General features: G+C 39.7%; 1 protein-coding gene across 2 annotated transcripts; it reads right to left on the bottom strand.

The window, feature by feature from the left end:
• Positions 1 to 794: 794 nt before the first annotated feature.
• SPDEF (SAM pointed domain containing ETS transcription factor) lies at positions 795 to 5,745 on the bottom strand. Of its 2 annotated transcripts, XM_089518603.1 has the most exons (5): positions 5,247 to 5,745; positions 3,277 to 3,474; positions 2,897 to 2,944; positions 1,677 to 1,817; positions 795 to 973 (listed from the first exon to the last, which is right to left on the bottom strand). In XM_089518603.1, the coding sequence occupies exons 1-5, from the start codon at positions 5,743 to 5,745 to the stop codon at positions 795 to 797; spliced, it is 1,065 nt and encodes a 354-aa protein (XP_089374729.1). The 2 variants fall into 2 exon arrangements, with proteins under 2 accessions (XP_089374729.1, XP_089374730.1); XM_089518604.1 differs by lacking the exon at positions 2,897 to 2,944 and having other exon boundaries at positions 5,247 to 5,712.
• Between the last annotated feature and the right edge of the window lie 12,695 nt (positions 5,746 to 18,440).

Below are 18,440 nucleotides of genomic sequence, written 5' to 3'. Positions count from 1 at the left end.
AGCATTACAACCTGTCGTACCAAATTTTCTTACCGTAAGTGGGTTTTTTTGTCTCACAGTGCACTCTTTAAGAGTGTGCTTGTTACATAAAAAGCAACAGATGGCCAAGAGAATGGAAACATTAAGGCAGCTTATAAGATTGCCATGCAACACTACAGGATAGGAAACAATATAGTGCTGGAGATCTGTCCACCAACCCATAAATTCCCAATATTATTACAGTACTTTGTCTGGTTTCCCATGATTTGTTTTATAATGTAGATTTAGTAAAGTTTCAAAAATGGTTACCTTGCTTCTTTTACCACATTATTCTTCCAATAGCTTCAAAGAAAAAAGGGGAAAAACCCACCTGATGGATAGACTGAAGTAACCCCACCACCTTTCTTCTTCTCTTCCAACCAATTCCCCAAATCCTCTTGGCTTCCCACAGGATGGATTTAGAGAAATATCTATCTATCTATCACCTACCTACCTACCTATCTACTTAGAAAAATGTTCTACACACAATACCATGGACTCTAAAATATATGTTCATGATTTCATAGCAGTTCTTCTTTTGCCATTTTATCTGGACAACAAAGTGTATTTGTTTCCCGGTTCCCACACTCAATTAAGGCACAAGTCTTTGAAGCTCAATAGACAAATTCAGTGGGTTCCCAGCCTTTTGTCCAACCTTGGAATTCTTCTGTATTAAAATCAACATATTGCAGAGGAAAGGGGGTTTTATGCTTCCAGATATCCTCCAGCCCACAAAGTACGCAGTGTATTTGAATTTGTTCCATTTGCTCTGCTTTTCAGACAGGATGTACAAACTGGTAGACCAGCCGCTGTGAGATATCTGGTTTCCTGATTATCCCTTTCTTGTAATATTGTCGAATAGAGCGGCTCAGCTTGTCGTAGTTCATGGCAGGCCGGTTCTTCCGGATTCCCCACAGGCGAGCCACCTGAGCAGAATCTTCTATCTTAAATATACCTAGAAAATAAACAGGGGGAACAAGAAAGCCAATTATGCCATTTGTTCTAGCCGTGATCTGCCTTCCAACACATTTCTAAGGTACCCTGAGGCTCTGTTACAATATGTTGCCTCAGAAGACTTATTAATTCAAAAGAAAAAGAAGGGAGTTTTATAAAGAGCCATAAACAAGTCACAGTATCTCAGCCTCAGAGGATAGCAATGGCAAACCCCCTCTGAAGAAACTTCCCAAGAAAACCCTGTGATAGATTCGCCTTAGAGTCACCATAAGTAAAAAATGACCTGAAGGCAAAGAACACCATACCACACATAATAACCTAGTGGTGCAAGGGTGGGTCTTGCCATGGGAGGTACAATGGTAACAGCACAGATAGAAATTGTGAGTTACATCAAAAAGCAGTGTAGGTAAGAGACCCCATCCTATTACTTTTACATGCTAGAATGGTGGAGCTAACACCCAACAAACATATCAGCAGTGAAACCTCTTGTTGCACAAATGGAACCTGGAGACAGACAGACAGACACACAGACAGACGGATGGATTTAATCCATCAATCTATAATATTCTGCCTTTCTTCCAATATGGGACCCAAGGTAGCTTAGAGTATGATAAAAACAAAACACAAATGGATGATTATGCCGCTGTCCAAAATCAGGAAATTGCTATATACTGTATTTCCAAGACAGAATCAGTAACACTTACCTTTTTCCTTATTAAGCCAACGAATGAAGCGGCCATAGTTATGAGGCTTCAGTAGAAGTTCTTTTAGAAACTGCCATAGGTGAATAGGCTGGCCTGAACAGGATGAATCTACCTCACTGTCTGTCCAGTTCTCTTCATTCCCTACAGCAAGAGATACAGGGATTGAAGGCCAAAGACAAAATAAAAATTCAATACAGTTTTATCATTTATTCCTGTCTTCAGTGCATATCTCAGCTTTCTTCCACAAATGGGACTCAAGGTGGCTTTACTATTTGTAAAACAATACAAATACAGAAAATGAATAAAAACATAAATGTTTTATATATGATTTAAAACACACAAGTAAAAGAATGATGTAGCCATAATCTAGTTGAAAACCTGTTTGGTTCCAGATTTATTTGTTATAATATGTTCCTGTTTTTATTTGTTTGTTTGTTTGCTTGTTTATGGTATTTATACCCCGCCCTTCATATTGTACATATTGTGTCCCTACCCAATCTGTACTGTAATGTCTATATTTTAATTTTTAAAAAACACCAGCAAGCAGATGTTAATTAGGCTACCAACAGCCTATCTAACTAAAAACATCTTTGCCTACCAGAAGAAAGACAGGGAAGAAACCAGACCAGTGTCACTAGGTCTGGGATCTGCCATCAACCTGGATAGTCTTTCACAGCTGCACCCGACGTGCATCAGAACATGGTGGAGGCAAAAGATGGGCTGAGATGCAAGAGAACCCCATCTGTAATCACACTTAAGATTGCTGAAGTCATGCTCAGAATTTAGAGAAATTACATCTTTGGACTCCAGCTTCCATAAACCTCTAGTCAGTGTGGCCAATAGCCCAAACTCTTCCAAACTCTTTTCCTTACCAAGTGAAAGGCCAAGGGGAAGTCCATTATGACTTTTCCTTGACAGTCTTCTGCCATCTCACAAAGAGTTTTCACTTCCTAGACTTTTGAGTTTTTACAGAAAGCAAGTTTCCCGAGCAGAAAATATTTTCTCTGCAGAACATTCTGCAATCTAAATACGTTTTCTGCACAGAAAATGTGGTTTTTTGGTAGAATAAATTCTGAACAGCAAATAGTCCTCAAAATCTGCACAGTTTTGAGGACTTACTTGCAGCACAAAGAGAAACTGTAAATATATTTGTTCTTGTCGAAGAGAACAAAATTTCTGAATATAAATTTACACACATCTCTAGACAAAATTGAACTCACCACAGTAATGGATCTCTCCAGGGGCAGCCTTCTCCTTCATCCAGGCAGCTGTAAAGCAAGCACAGATGTCAAAAGATGGTCTATCTACTGGCCTCTGATAGGCCCAGTTTCCCCATTATTTCTCTACTCTTGTGGTCTGTCCTATAAGATCTCAGGAAAATAATCACTCAGAGAACTGTGATAGGTTCACTTTAGGGTCACCATAAAACAGAAACAATCTGAAGCCACACAACAACAACAACAACATGCATTCTTTATTGGATAAATATGAACCAATCACAAATGTGTACATCTAGGTTACACATCTGTAACTGTGATCATGAATTCCACTACAAGTCTTTTAACTATGCTATCTGTATCCCTGTTCTGACACTAGATACCTGATTTCCAAATGTCCAGGTGAGCATGCAACACATCACCACATGGTGGGGAGCGCTGACGGAACTGCTCCTCAGACATGGCACACAGGTCTTTTCCAGACAGATCTTGGAATGATTTCCCAATCTGTGGTAAGCGGTACTGATGTTCTGTCCATAAAATCCACTTCTGGACATTTCCTGGACTCCAGTCTACTGGGTCTGCAAAGTAAACAATAGAGATATATTGCACATTGTCTCAATTAAGAATTAATAGCCGAAGCAAATGACTTCCAGGCACATTTTAAGTGACTGGTATTTGGAAAGGAGAACTTCCCCATCTTCTGATATGTGTGGATTGTTCTGTATAATCAAGCAATTCATAGCTACTTAGGTACTACTTTCCCATGCACCTCCTACTGCTATAGTTTTTGATGTGAGGCATATATATGTTTTCGTTTAATAATCCCAATTAATTCAGTGGACATAATTGGAATTAACTCTACCCATTCTGGTTGGAATTAACTTTTGGATTTAACTCTAGAGCTTCCACCAGCCACAGTCAGTGTGGTCAATGGGCATAGATAATGGAGGTTTAACCAAACAACATCAGGAGTGGTCCATATAGAGAAAGCTGTTTTAAAGTCTCTAAGATGTAACTCAAATGGGGAATGAGAAAGAACACTAGACCAGCTAAGAGACCCTTACAGTGTGAAATTCCTTTCCCTTCTGCAGTCACTGAATCATTGCTGCCACATGTAATCAGAAAAATTAATGTGCATTCCTGTTCTTTTTGTGTTTTGAAACCTGTACATCAAGTGCAGGGGGCTCAGACATGCTAGCACCAGTTAATTCAAGCATCCCCATTTCAACTTTTCTAAAATATTTTGCTTTAAAACCACCTCTAAGGATTCGTTGCCTAAAAAAACCCTGTGAAATGCATGGGGTTGCCATAAGTTGACTGGAGACTTGAAGGCACATACACACATTGAGAATGGACAAGTTTCAGCTCTAGTGCAACTCCCACTCACTTCAAGGGGGCTTGTGTGATCTGTGCCCTCTGCCTTACCAAAGGATTTAGAAAGACTACATACACATTTTATCTGTACTTCTGCATCAATTAGAGAAACCGTAAAAACTCAGCCCCAGCATATCTGCATATAAATTCAGTGAATGTGTGAAACACTGTATATGCTGGCGAACCTAGGTTTTCTGAACACATATACTTTCCATCACAGTTTTCACTGTTTCTAGTAATGGGTGCCCTTCCACAGCTTTCTGAATTTCCTCCCTATGTGAGGGACCAAATGGAAAGATTAGGAACATCTAGACTCAGTAGGAGCTTGACTTTTTATAGATTTTTGAAATTTTATGCACAGATGATAAATATATGATTTAACAAAAGAGATTCTGCACAGGCCATTCTGCCAAAATCCATCTTCTGCATGATATCATCTGAAGATTGCTTTATGTTCCCTATCACTGAAAATAAGGGGGGAGGAGGGAGAATGTGGCAGCACCTTTAAGACTAAACAGTTTTCATTCGACTGTGGGCTTTCATGGATATAACTGGTTTGGTTTTATTTTTTAGCATGAGCTTTCATGATTTATATCCACAAAAGCTCATGCTAAAATTTTTAAAAAGCTAGTCTTAAAGGTGCTTTTCCTTCCCCTCCTTTCCTTGTTTTTATACTACAAGACATACACACAAGCAAAAAAGTAAGTAATGGCCTCTTCTATACATTCTCATACTAACTCTAATTATGGGCCCATTCCCATGGGGGCAATTCTGTTGATTATACTGCAACAAACATGATCATAGAGCCAATAACATAGTGTCTTAGAATAATAGCAAAATAAACAAGAGTTTGAAAGTAGCTCAAGACTTATTAGCCACCTGCCTGCTGCCACTGAACTCTGCTTGCTAGTCACACCATTGTCCTGCACCACAAACATTTCCCCAAAGCAGAGAAGAGGCTGTTTGAGGTACTCACCTGCTGCAATATTGAGAAGCTTGCAAGCTGTTTCAATGTCCTTGAGCACTTCACCCACCACCATACTTTGCACTTGCTCCAGGGAGTGTTCCTCCAGATGAAGGTTTGCTGGGTAGTCCATATCAGGTGTGAGGCTCAAACCTTGACTGTCGATGATAGGGCACTGCTCTGGTTCTTTGGGTACTTCTGCCCTAGCCCCTTGGCTGTTGGGTTGTTGACTATCACTCAAACCCTTAGGGACCCAGGTGCTGTCATTTGGGTAAAGCATGTCAAAGTATTGCAGGCAGAAGGCAGGAAGAGTTTGCTCAGGTGTGGCAGGGGGGCTTGGACTGTCAAGAGATTTCCAGCTCTGGCTGTCAGGGTCTTGAGCCACAGGTAGTTTCTCCAGGTCCGAAAACAGCACAGGATCCTGAAGGATGACCCGGCTATGTGGCAGAGCAGTTAGGCCTTGGCGAGCACTGCCCATTACTCTGCACAGGTTTGCTTCCAGATCTGTCATCAAAGAAAAGGAGAAGGAAGGAAAGGGGGGTGGAAACACATGCACCAGTCAGATGGGATGATTTGATAGTAATTCCTGCATTTCTGCCCAATGATCAGGCACAATGGAGGAAAGCTAAGCCTGTTAAAGGAAAAGAAACCACCAAAGAGCCACTCTATGGCCAAAGAGACCCCTAGATTAAAATAGGTTAAATAGCTCTTCATGGGCCCAGGCAACTCTTTCCTTCTGGGTCATTTGGCAATAAGAAGGCAAGGGAAGGAATCCTGTCAGCAAGGGTGAGAGGATAATCAAAACACAGGAGAGTGAAAGACAGAGAGAGAGTTGTCCATGGTTAGGATCACATGATAGCTTTCTGGAGAGCAGGAGCAAATCTCTCTCTGGTTTCCTAAGAGCAAAGGGCAAGAAAAATGGGGGAATCACAAATACTTATATGATGAACCCATCAAGTCACATTGATGGGAAAAGTGCATCTTCATCCCAACATAAACAGAAAATCACAAATGGGCTCAGAATATATTTGAACATTTAGAGCTTAAATGTTTCGTATACCCCCCCCTCTCTCTCTCACTCACTCACTCACTCTCTCTCCCCTCCACCCACTTTCTTTCTGTTTGGTGCAAAAACTATGCACACATCTTTCTCTTTGTTGTTCAGGCTGCATATCACCTCTCACAGTCACATCTCCATTGCAAGGCCAACTCATTATTGAGGTAAGTGCAATAGCTCACATCTTTAAAAGGGGTGCGCTGATTCCTTTCCAAGAGTTCATTTGCTGTGATCTCCTCTTTATCAAGTGTGATTATATAATAAGTTACTATTATAGGTATTTATTTCATACCATCTGTGATATACAGTAACTGGCTGAAAGAGACCTTACAGAGACACAGATCTATTGCTTTGGGGATCTTTAATTTTTATTTTTAGGGCTCAAAACAAATTCTTTGGAGGTTGTGTGCTTCCCCTTACCCAGATGTAGGGCAACTCCTGCTTATGTGAATATTTGCACACATTAAATTGCCCAGTGACTAGAACTGTGACTAAACTAACATTTAAAAATGTCACTGGGGTGGAACACGCTGTTGACAACCCTGTAAGCAAAAGTTGGTGGCTCACATAGTACACCAGCCAGCAACACCTCTCACTGTATTCATGTAGTCAGGTGTTATTTGCTCCATTTTAATGGCAGAAGGAAACTGAAAGCCAGGATATCAGCCATTAGCAGAAATGCCTTCAGTGTGATACAGTAAAACTACTGTTGTTCTTGTTATGTGCCTTCAAGTTGTTTCCAACTTAAGGCAAACCTAAGGTGAACATATCAGGATTTTCTTAGCAAGGTTTAGTCAGAAGACGTTTGCCATTACCTTCCTCCTAGTCCAACACTCAAACCATTACACCATGCTAGCTTAGTAGAATTACTGTTTGGGGGAAGTTTTCTTACCTATGTTCAGACTGAGGCCTTTGTCCATTTGGAAGTGGATTTGAAAATGAAATCATTCTGTGTAGGCTGCAGCTACCATAGGACAATAACCTCTTTGCTCCCCAAAGGAGTGACAAACAGAAGGTAGATTTCATCTCCTTGGAGTTCACAAAGGATATTGACTTTCAGTATTTCACCAGCAGCAAAAAGAAAAGTCCCCAGTTCTCCTAAATTAAGATGCTAAAATCAAGAAAACTTGAAAGAAAACAGGAGAGTAATTGTGACTGGGAGGATCTGTATGAGAGCACCAGTTTTTGTGCTGAAAAGAAATTCCTGGGCTAAGCCTGAGCTTACAGGCATTTTATTCCTCCATTTTGTGCTGACCTTCTTGAGTTTTCCTTATATTTAATGCCTATTGGTGGACCTTGTGGTTCTTGTGAACACAAAATTATATCCTACAGACCCAGACTCTGATCTTGCCACCATACTGTATGCTTTGCCTTCTAGGATCAAAGGGACCAGGTGTGGCTGGAACAGTTCCTTGCCTCTGTAGCTTGATCCACTGCCTCCATAAAGTTTCACAAGGAGTCAACAAAATCCCACTTTGTTTCTTAAAAGTCAGTCAGATAATCCTATTCCAGTAGGTGTATATACATGAAAATGGAAAATCTCTTGAGGTGTAAGGTCTTACATGCACAAACATGCATTTTATGAAAATTAATCCTAGGTAGTTATGTGCATGAGAATCATTTGGAATTACTTCAGATAAAGCAGCCTGCAGAGATATGTAGCGCCTTAGCAGACCAAACAAACTGGCTTTCCCTATGAACAGAAGAACCTTGGACACACATAGGAAATGTTTGAATTAACAGAGCTATTTCAACAAAGCCATTTTAGAGTTCACAATTCAAGCTATTTAAGTGTTCTAAAGCTGGTGCTTCTAAGGTGAATGTCACATATGACATCCCCACTCCCAACATCCTTAATCCTTTCCCTAGTTCCCAGAAAGAGGAAGACTATTAAAAACTTTAAGTGTAATATTTCAGCAGATTGTCTGTATTTAAGACAGAAACTATTTTCTTCCATGTGCCTATTTGCTAAACAGCATATTAATGGTTGCTTCAAAGCATCCTGTGTTTAAATTTGTGTCTGTATTAAGATATTAGAAATACACACAAACTAGTTACTAGAGCATCCAAATATGTATTTTAGCAATTGACAGTGCTATACCCTTGTATGCTGCAATGTCTTCTTGTCTGGAGTTGAGGTTTAGTTACCAGGGAAAAGGAAAATTAGGGCATTGGACCCACAATATGAAATCTGCCCACTCAAACAAAATTTTCATTCCATCTCCAAATTTCTAACATTGCAGACAATGAAACATTGGAAATTCTTCACACCTAGAACTCTTGCATTTTCGCTGTTTTCATTCCCTTGATAACTTGGCCTGCTCCTTTTCTTTGGATGCCTAAATTGTATTTCTACTGACGTTCGAAATCATTGCATGATATGAAGTATAGCTATAGCGAAGAAACTAGAAACTGGAGTGGTTTGTATGCAGATCTATTGGAGAGACCTAAGAGCAGATTGATTTATTTCCAGGTAAACATGTTTAGGATTAGAGTACTAAGGTTCTTATGAAATGGTAGGCTGGGCATACTCTTTCACAAGCATGTTGTTGTTGTTGTTATACTTTATTTATATAGCACTGTAGATTTACACAGCACTGTACATACAAAAGCCATAACCCTGGAGTTCACAACTCTTCTGAGGTCAAACAGGCAGGCAAGTCTCATTCCTATTATGAATGTGCAGAATTAAAACTTAGGTAAAAAGAGCCAAATCTCATAGAAAACTTGTGGCAGAAGACAAAACTGAACCCAAGCCCTTTGAATCACAGGCTATTGTAATATCTACATTTTGCCTGACAAATATATAGGCCTGTTACATCAGTTCAGCATGAATCCAGTGGGACAAGTGACTGGGTAGAGTCTTCATCCATAACCCCTTTGAACTCTAAAATCATGATCTGAAGGAAGTTTCCAAGTTGTCTTTCTCATAATCCGTGATTTAAAACATTGTGCCCATCTGTCTTTGGTATGGCCTGGACTCAACAGAGAAAGGGATGAGCCTGCGGGATTCCCATGGCAACCTTTAAAACTGTCACTAACCAGACAGAAAGCATGTTGGTTCCCTGAGGCTTTAAAGAGGGGAAAATCCCTCTGAAATGAGAGTGAGGTTAGGATGCTTCTGCTGGAGCCAGGACACTCATATGCACAAGCCAAACTATATATGGATATTTCCCTTGTGTAACAGAACACCTCAATTGAAGTTAATAACTCATGCCTTTCTGGCGGTCTCTCTCTCAAAGAACTTTTTTCATGTGACATTTAAGAAACTGGCATTTGGAGCCCATATGGACATTAGCAGTTGACCAATAATAGGGTACATGCACTAGAAAGTTCCTATCACCATATGCCAAACCATGCCTAATGTCCAATATTTCATCACTTAAATCTAAACAGAAGACCTAGCTCCTAAGAGAACCAACACATACACATAAATATGCAGAAAGAGGAAATTCCATATAAACCTATCTAAGGCTGCAATTCTATACACACTTGCTTGGTAGTCCCCCTCATTTAATCCAGCTTCTGAATAGATAATTGTAAGACTGCATTGACAGCAAACTACTGACACATTTGCACAAATATTTAATGGCAGTCTTTGGCCTGAATAGAAATGAACAACTGTTCATTTCTATCTGTGACCCCAGACTTCGGGTGACCTTAGGAGGCTAGAACATTTTTTTAAGGCAAGACATTATTGAATAATTACCATTGCATAACATAATTTGTTCCCCAAATAAATAAATAAATAATAACTATCCATTCCATGTACTGTTGTAAAAGCTGCGAAGGAAGTTGTGAAAAGTGAAGAAAGCTGACCTGAAGAAAATCAACTCATTTGAAATGTGATGTTGGAGATGAGTACTGCAGATACCATGGACTGCTAAAAAGAGAAATGAATGGGTTTTAAAATCAATCAAGCCTGAATTCTCCCTTGAAGCCAGAAAAACCAACTGTCATGCTTTGGACATATTATAAGATGATACGACTCACTGGAAAAGCCAATGACGCTTGATAACGTGGAAGGCAATAGGAAAACAGGAAGCCCAGACCATAGGTGTATTGTTTTGTGTGGGTTTTTTTTTTGGGGGGGGGGGGGCTATGTGGCCATGTTCTAGAAGAGTTTCTTCTAGAACATGGCCACATAGCCCAAAAAACCCACAAAAAACTATGGATGCCATAACTCCAAATTTTATGGACATTTCACAAGGAAATATTAATACTTCCTTGTGTTATCTAGTGTTTTAATAATCACTTTATAACAATTTGCAGATATACAGTGGTCCCCTGATATCTGATTCCAGGATCCCCCATGGATACCAAAGTCCATGGATACCAGATACCATTAAATACAATGGCAAAGTAAAATGGTGTCCCATATATACAATGGCAAAATCAAGGTTTGGTTTTTGGAATTTATATATATTAAAAACATTTTCAAGCTGTGGATGGTTGAATTCATGGATACAGAAGGCTGACTGTATAATTTTGTATAATTTTAATATAATATATTAATTTTAATATAATATAATACATATAATATAATATAATATATCATAATATAATTTTAGTAATTTTGTATAATTACCACAGTTTACACTTTGGAAATATCTCAGCAAGCACTCGTAGAAAATAGGGATAGAGAGCTCTAGAAACATTTCTTATTTTCACTTTGAACTTTCATCACTTTAGCAAACTTTGGATAAATGGTCAGAGACATGAGAGAACAAGTGCAAGAACTTCACTGCAAGTAATGCCATAATTTAATTTAATTTAATTTTCATTAAATTTTCAAACATTTAATTTTCAAAATTGTTTCTGACCCATCTTTCAGATTCCCTGGAATCAAGACTACTAATGAAAGAATCTCTAAACTCTAGCAGTCTCTAGAATCTGGAGTTTACTGACTCCATACTAGCCAAACAAGTGTACCCTTTGTGTAGCTGCTTTATTTGCAGGACTGTTCTGTACAGTACATTACCATCTTTGCCCACTTTGATGTGCCAGATTTAAAAAAATAATTTCCTTGCTGATGTTCTTCACAGGTTTCTGGCAAAGTCCTGGACCCATAGTTTGTTCCCTAGCATGAATGATATATGGTAAATAAGAGATAATTAAATGTCATTAATTGCTGCAGGTCAAAAGACCTATTATGCCTGATAGGCCAACGAATGAAAGTATCACACAAGATGATTTGTTCTTAAAGCAAATTAGGAGTACTCATCTCTATTCCTTGTAACACAGAATGGTCTGACATCTCTAATTTGCTTACACAAAGGGTGATTCATTATCCCTAGAAAGGATAATTAAAGAAAATTAGAAATACATTTGGAATTGCACAACTACAACAATGGTTAAGAACAAGATATAGCCTTCTGTGTTGGGGATAGGGCAGTGATGGTGAAACTATGGCACGCGTGCCAGAGTTGGCACTCAGAGCCCTCTCTGCGGGCATATGTGCCATCACCCCAGCACAGATTTTGCCAGAGTTTGTTACTAGAAAGCCAGAGGGACACGGCAATTTGCAATAAATAAGTGGCTTTTGGGTTGCAGTTTGGGCACTCGGCCTCTAAAAGGTTCACCATCACTAGGATAGGGTATGCTTTGGACTACAACTCCCACCAAACTTAGCAAATATAGATAACAGTGAATGATGATGGAAGTTATAACACCAGGAGCATCATATATTCCTCCAACTTCAGTCTATGTGGGACACTGAGGATATAAATATGTTTGATTGTGGTAATTCAAGCACATGAATTGTGGGACTATTTGAAAAGGCATTCCAGCATTCTATTTTTATGACATAATGATTTTTGCATTGTAATGCACCTGTAGCTGAACTATCTAAGTTAAAATTCAATGGATTTTTAAAAAATGAATATTTGGTTATGTAACAATAACAAAACAAACTGAGGATTTATAAACCTGGAAATCAGAGCACAGTTTTGAATGCTAGCATCTGTAAAGCCATATCGTTGTCCCAGATCTTTGAAGTTTTGGCTCTTATTGGGGAAAAACTCTACAAGAACAGCTTAACCTCTACAAAGCAAGCACTCCGTTCCTTCTTTGCACAGGCAGTACAAGTTGGTTTCCACTCAGACCTGCTGACAGCAGGTAATTTTTAATAGCCCAGCCAGGTATTTCAAACACAGCATTCACAAATCAGGAACATCGGATTGTTCACATCGGTTGCTTACATTAAGATTGAAGACTGTGGAGACTTCCCAGTGAAAATGCAAACAGCTGCTCTTACATATTTAGGAACATAGAAAGCTGCCTGCCCTGTGCCAACTCAGAATTATCTATCTACCCTAATATGTCCTACTCTGACTGGCTGCTGCTCAGGGCAGGTCTATATTTGCCAAAATAATCTGGGCTGCCCCCTGGAGTATTCTGGCCCTGAATTCCCTCAATACCCCCCTTTTGCTGTGGGTTTTTGGCTCTTGCAGTGAATAACAGATGGCTGCATTCCCAAGCAGCCCCCATTTGTCATTTGTTGCCACTGCTGAGGTCATTCTGACTTCAGGTTGACTTGTGCCCATAGCATTGGCACCAGGCAGCTCACATGGACCACAAGTGAAAAGACAGTTGCCATCCTCACTGTGAACATAGCTGAAAACCCGCAGCAAAAAGTCAAGTTATTTAAATGCAGGTTGAGAGGAGGGGAAGCCTCAAATTGTGTGTGGGTGTCATGAAGACAGTCCAGATTCTATTTAGTGTTTTGGTCCTGCATCATATAAACAAGACACTGTGAGCCAGGGGGAATTGGGGGTAAATTATGCAAACAAGTCCTGGGGACTCAACAAAACTCTTTTTCATCTCCTGGTGCCTGATTCTTCAAACCTTACTTTTTGTGTTGTTCCTTCAAGCTCTTTTGACTTATGGCAACCCTAAGATGAACTTATCATGAGGTTTTCTTGGCAGGATTTGTTTAGAGGTGGTTTGCCTTGCCTTCCTTTGAGGCTGAGAGAGTTTTACCTGCCCCAGGTAACCCATTGGATTTCTATGGCTGAATGAAAATTCAAACCCTAGTCTCCCAGAGTCCTAGTTCAGCACACAATCCACTACACCATGATGGAAATCTGATTTACCAGGGCTTTCAACATGAAAAACAAGTGTCCTAAACCAAAGTTTTCCCCAAAGTTTGGAAAACTTACTTTTTTTTCTCTCTTTTTCCCCTCCTTTGTTTTTTTCCTTTTTACTTAACCTCCCAGATTCTTGGAACTGTGGTCCAAACAACCCTAACTTTTCTAGGCTCTGATTCATTGCCATTTTGGTAGCCAATATCTGCCACTTTTATTCCATGGAAACTGGTGTCTGTCACTAATATGTTCCCTGACTCACCATATTTCTTTAACATAATCGAATTGTTGGGTTCATCCCTCCCATATACATTCCCTCTGAACAACACCAGCGAGGACAGACACTGCTTTGGATAAAATGGCTTCCTATAATGCCTTACAAGAAAAATTTACAATAGCTCACATATGAGGCTGAACCCATTGAGTTATATCAAAATAAAATTGCTAATAGAGTGTATTTTAAGCACTTTGGTAACCATCATAGATGAATATTTAATCTTGTGTATAAGCAAATAAATAACAATGCCAAAGTAAAACAAAAATAAAATTTATGTTTTTAATGTTCATGCAAAGTGCTATGAATGACTAGCTTATGTCTGTCCAGAAAAGACATTAACTAGTGTATGAGGTGGAGCTGGTGCTAAGCACTCTAAGCCACAGATTCCATTTGGGTCTCAAGTGACAGTGATACTTGCCCCTTCAGGGGGAGTGAAACCCCACCCAAGAACAGGCTTTTTATCCCGTGCCTGGACCTGAGAACTGCCAATCCACAGAGCCTCCATCATATCAGGATTGAGCTTCAGTTTATTGACCCTCCTCCAGCCCACTGCAGCATCCAGACACTGGTCCTGCACCTGCACATTTATATATAGTACATTACATTACATTACATATAGAAATGGTAAATGTTTCCTATAACCCATTTTATCCAAAGCAGTGTCAGTCCTGGGTTGATGTCATTAAGAAGGAATGTATATGGGAGGGATAAACTATATAATATAGTTACACTCTCATTACTAAGAAATGGAACTGATTCAACTAGATATTTTTAAGTAGTAACTCGCAAGCATGAAGCCAGTGAGCATGATGCAAGGCAGTATGAATATCTCCAGCATTTACAGAAAAGCCACTGTGACCAAGCAGCATCTATCTGCCTATCACATCACATCACTACAAAACTCTTTCTGAAAGTGTACGCATGTATAATTAAATGAATGTATAAGCAATGAATTCTGTCACATGCACTCCACTCTGACCTTCCATTAGCTTTCCTGATAATGTATTTGAATGGTATGAATACAAGTCTAACAAATACATAAATAATTATACGATTTTATTTTTAATTTCACAGCTAAAGTCACTCAGGAAGAAAGGTCATGCCTGCCAAACAAATAGGTTGTAAGTTAAAGAGTATTTTCTCATTCTGTTGGGTTGCAGGTGCAATATAAGAATGTCTTCTTTGTTGACCTTATTTCTTGGTGGCATGCAAGGATGCTATACAAAGCTTCCAGTATTTGCTTCTATGGGGTGAAGCAGTCCAGCACGAAGAGGCAGCCAGAGGCTCTGGAAGTGGACCATTGCTGTGATCCCAAACAAGACGTTGTCCTTAACACCCCACCCCAAAAGCAGTTAGAAGCCACTCTATTTGGCCCATCTGTTTTGGGCCGATACCTCATATGCCCATGGAGCCAGAAGTGGAACATGCTGCTTCAGAGAATGGTGGAGTCTCCTTTTTTTGGAGGTTTTTGAACAGCAGCTGTATGGTCCCAGTGCTACTGCACTTAGGCAGAAAAAATTAAATGCCTAGATATAGGATGGGGGATACCTGACTTGGAAACAGTATACATGAAAGGGAGTCCTAGAAGACTACAAGTTGAATATGAGTCAAAAGTGTGTTGCTGCAGCTAAAAAAGCCAATGCATTTCTAGGCTGCATCAATAGAAGTATAGGGTCTAGGTCAAGGGAAATAATAGTGAGACTCTATTCTGCCTTGGTCAGGCCTCACCTGGAATATTGTATCCTGTTCTGGGCACTACAATTCAAAAAGGATGTTGACAGGCTGGAGCTTGTCCAGAGGAGTGCAACCAAAATGGTGAAAGGTTGGGAAAACTTGCCCTATGGGAAGCAACTTAAGTAGCTGGGTATGTTTAGCCTGGAAAAGAGAAGGTTAAGAGGTGACCTTCTCTTTTTAAACCTTCTGTTTAAATATTTGAAGGGATGTCATATTGAGGATGGAGCAAGCTTGTTTCCTGCTGCTGCAGAGAACAGGACCTGGAACAATGGATGCAAGCTCCAGGAAAAGAGATTCCACCTCAACATTAGGAAGAACTTCCTGACAGTAAGGGCTGTTGGACAGTGGAATACCACATAGTGGCGGAGTCTCCTTCATTGGAAGTTTTTAAATGGAGGCTGGATGGCCATCTGTTGGGGGTGTTTTGATTGTGTATTCATGTATGGCAGCAGTTCGACTTGACGACCCTTGTGGTCTCTTCCAACTCTATGATTCTAGGTGCAAATGAATATATAGTATCCTTTGCTTGTTTTAATACATAAATATATTTTGATTATTATTTTTAGAAATAAATGGATCTAAATTAAAAAATTAACTTCCCCCAGGTTTGGCGGCAGCAAAGGTGGCTGTTGCTGCAGGCATCACTGCTATTAAACAAGAACATGTAGAGCTGGAGGAGCATCAGGCCCCACCACCATTTGCTTCTGGGTTTTTAAAAAAATTAATTAGTATAAGTTTGCTACTGTAATGCTTGTAGGTTAGAAGGATTGAAACATAATTGTGAACTGTAACTATTGCCAGCCAGTTCCAGGGACAATCAGTTTGGCAGGAATCTCTGCATCTAATCAAAGCAAGGTATGAAGGTAAGAATAGCTCCAGGGACCAAGGATTTAGGATTGCTCAGTGTGTTGAATGTGTTGTGAATGCAAAGTGCTTTTCTTTGCCATTTTCCCTGTGTGTGTGTGTGTGTGTGTGTGTATGTGTGTCTTTCAGAAAGCACATCCTGATAAGCAAAAAGAGCCCTAGATATCATTGGAGGAAAAAGGGGCAGACACATATGAGCATATGTGGAGTGATGATGGCCCCTCCAAGGAAGCAGGGGATCAGTTAGGAGAACCTGGTATCAGGACAGTTGTAAGCTAGGGCAATGTTGTATTTAATGGGACTTGAGCATCCATGGTTTTTGTTTTCCATATGGGATCTTGGAACCAAACACCCCAATGGATTCCAAGGGCCCACTGTAATTATCTCAGCCTTTCTTTGTGTGAAAGCCTTTCAGCAGGGCAACTATTATCATTTCAAGAAGCGTGTAATGCATGCCAGATTCAATCCCAGTAAGTGATATTATTTCCTTTTTTAACTTATATTTCTTCCCCCCTTTTTCATGCTATCAGCTTTGTTGAAAGCTGGAATCATAAGTACAAACGATACTGAGGACAGCCACATCAATGGGTCTACAGAAGTAAAACAGCTCTCAGAGTCAAACATTTGCCAAAACTACACCAATGACATGCAATCCTGGGGGAAGAAGGGCTTTGTTGAAGAGAAACAGTCCAATCCTTTTTTTACTTTTTTGACCTCTGCCTAAATTAATGACCCAGGAAAAATAAACTTCAACAGGATTTTCTCAATAAGAGAGGTGAATCATATGCTGCCATTTTCAATCCCACTTGATTCTATGGGTTGATCTCTGGACTGATTATGAGAACTGCACTGGAATGAGGTCAGTTTGAGGATGGTCATGATTTTCAGTACAGGCTTGGACTTGATGCCCTGTTTGTTCCACTGACATGTAGTTTGTTTGTCCCACAAAGACTGAATGTTTTCCAGCGCAGCAACCTCAAAGTCAGGTTCTCTGCAGGTCAGGGATTGAACACAAAGAGAGGGCCAGCTGTTCAGAAAGCTCTGCTTGCATGGTAATGCTTCACATTCTAGGAATCTCTATCAGGAGCTTTTGCCTATAGGTTTCCCAGAGAGATGTTGCCCAGCTCCAAATTTCTAGTTTATTTGCTCTGGATTAAATTAAAGCTTTAACAGATCAGTCTGAAATCCAGCCCCCATGTGGCTTCCAACACAAAAGGGAATCTGGTAACAGCTTGCAAAGGTCTGGAAGTCCTGAGAAAGGCCTTTGCCAAATTATGACAGTGGGGAGTTGCTTGGAAGTGGGATTAAATCATACTCTTGCCTTGACCACAACAAAAAAGGGTAAGGAAGAAGACAAGAATGACAGTCATTTTGTGGGCTTCATACTAACTGGGATGCAGATGGCTGCTGGCTGCTTCCCATCATCCGCTATGCTTAATCTCCCACATCATGGTCAGGAAAATGTGGGACAACACACCTGCATATCAGACAAACACTGCACACTGATACAAACCAGAAATATGGTACATGAAAGACTTTAGAGTAGGGGCAACAGAACTATTTTCACAATAGCAGTCTGGATCGTGATTCCAATTTGAATCTATATGTCTTTGGGTTCTTGATTCTTACATCAAATATAGTCTGTGTTTCCCGTTCATCAGCTGCACTGGATTATGTTTCTCCAGTTGCCCATTTCAACAAATGTCAGAGAATGAAGTATGATTATATATTTTTTTAAGGTGCTAAAATCCATTTGTCATTAACAAAAAGCACAAAAGTTTTGGATTTGGTGTTTGTCTGGTTTTTATGTTCTTTAAATGTGAATGCAGGAGAATGCAAAATTAATTGGTTCATCCATCTCTAGCAGAAAATAGACCAGGATCTGCAGGTAGATCTCTGGGTAATATTTGCAGTAGGTCAAGAAGTGTTTCTGACTCTCCTTGACTATCTCCTAAACAAAAATGAATAACTTCAAAAGTATTCTCTCCACTGGGCAAAATTACAAGATTTTTTGAAATTATTTTTTACAGCTCTGGATATTTTTTGTGAAAAACATATCCCCCCCCCCCCCCAAAGGAGCTTTTGTGCAGGGATAACATTTTTGTGCATCTTGTGTAAAATAAATGGTTTTTCCACAGAACTATTATTTTTTTTAAAATACTTTTTTACAAAAAAAAAAATCTTTACAT

The sequence above is a fragment of the Sceloporus occidentalis genome, unplaced genomic scaffold (genome assembly GCF_023333645.1).
Source record: "Sceloporus occidentalis isolate IW3139 unplaced genomic scaffold, rSceOcc1.0.p SCAF_3, whole genome shotgun sequence".
Lineage (NCBI taxonomy): Eukaryota > Metazoa > Chordata > Lepidosauria > Squamata > Phrynosomatidae > Sceloporus > Sceloporus occidentalis.
Note: the sequence above shows the minus strand (reverse complement) of the source record. Positions and strands in the feature narration are given on the sequence as shown.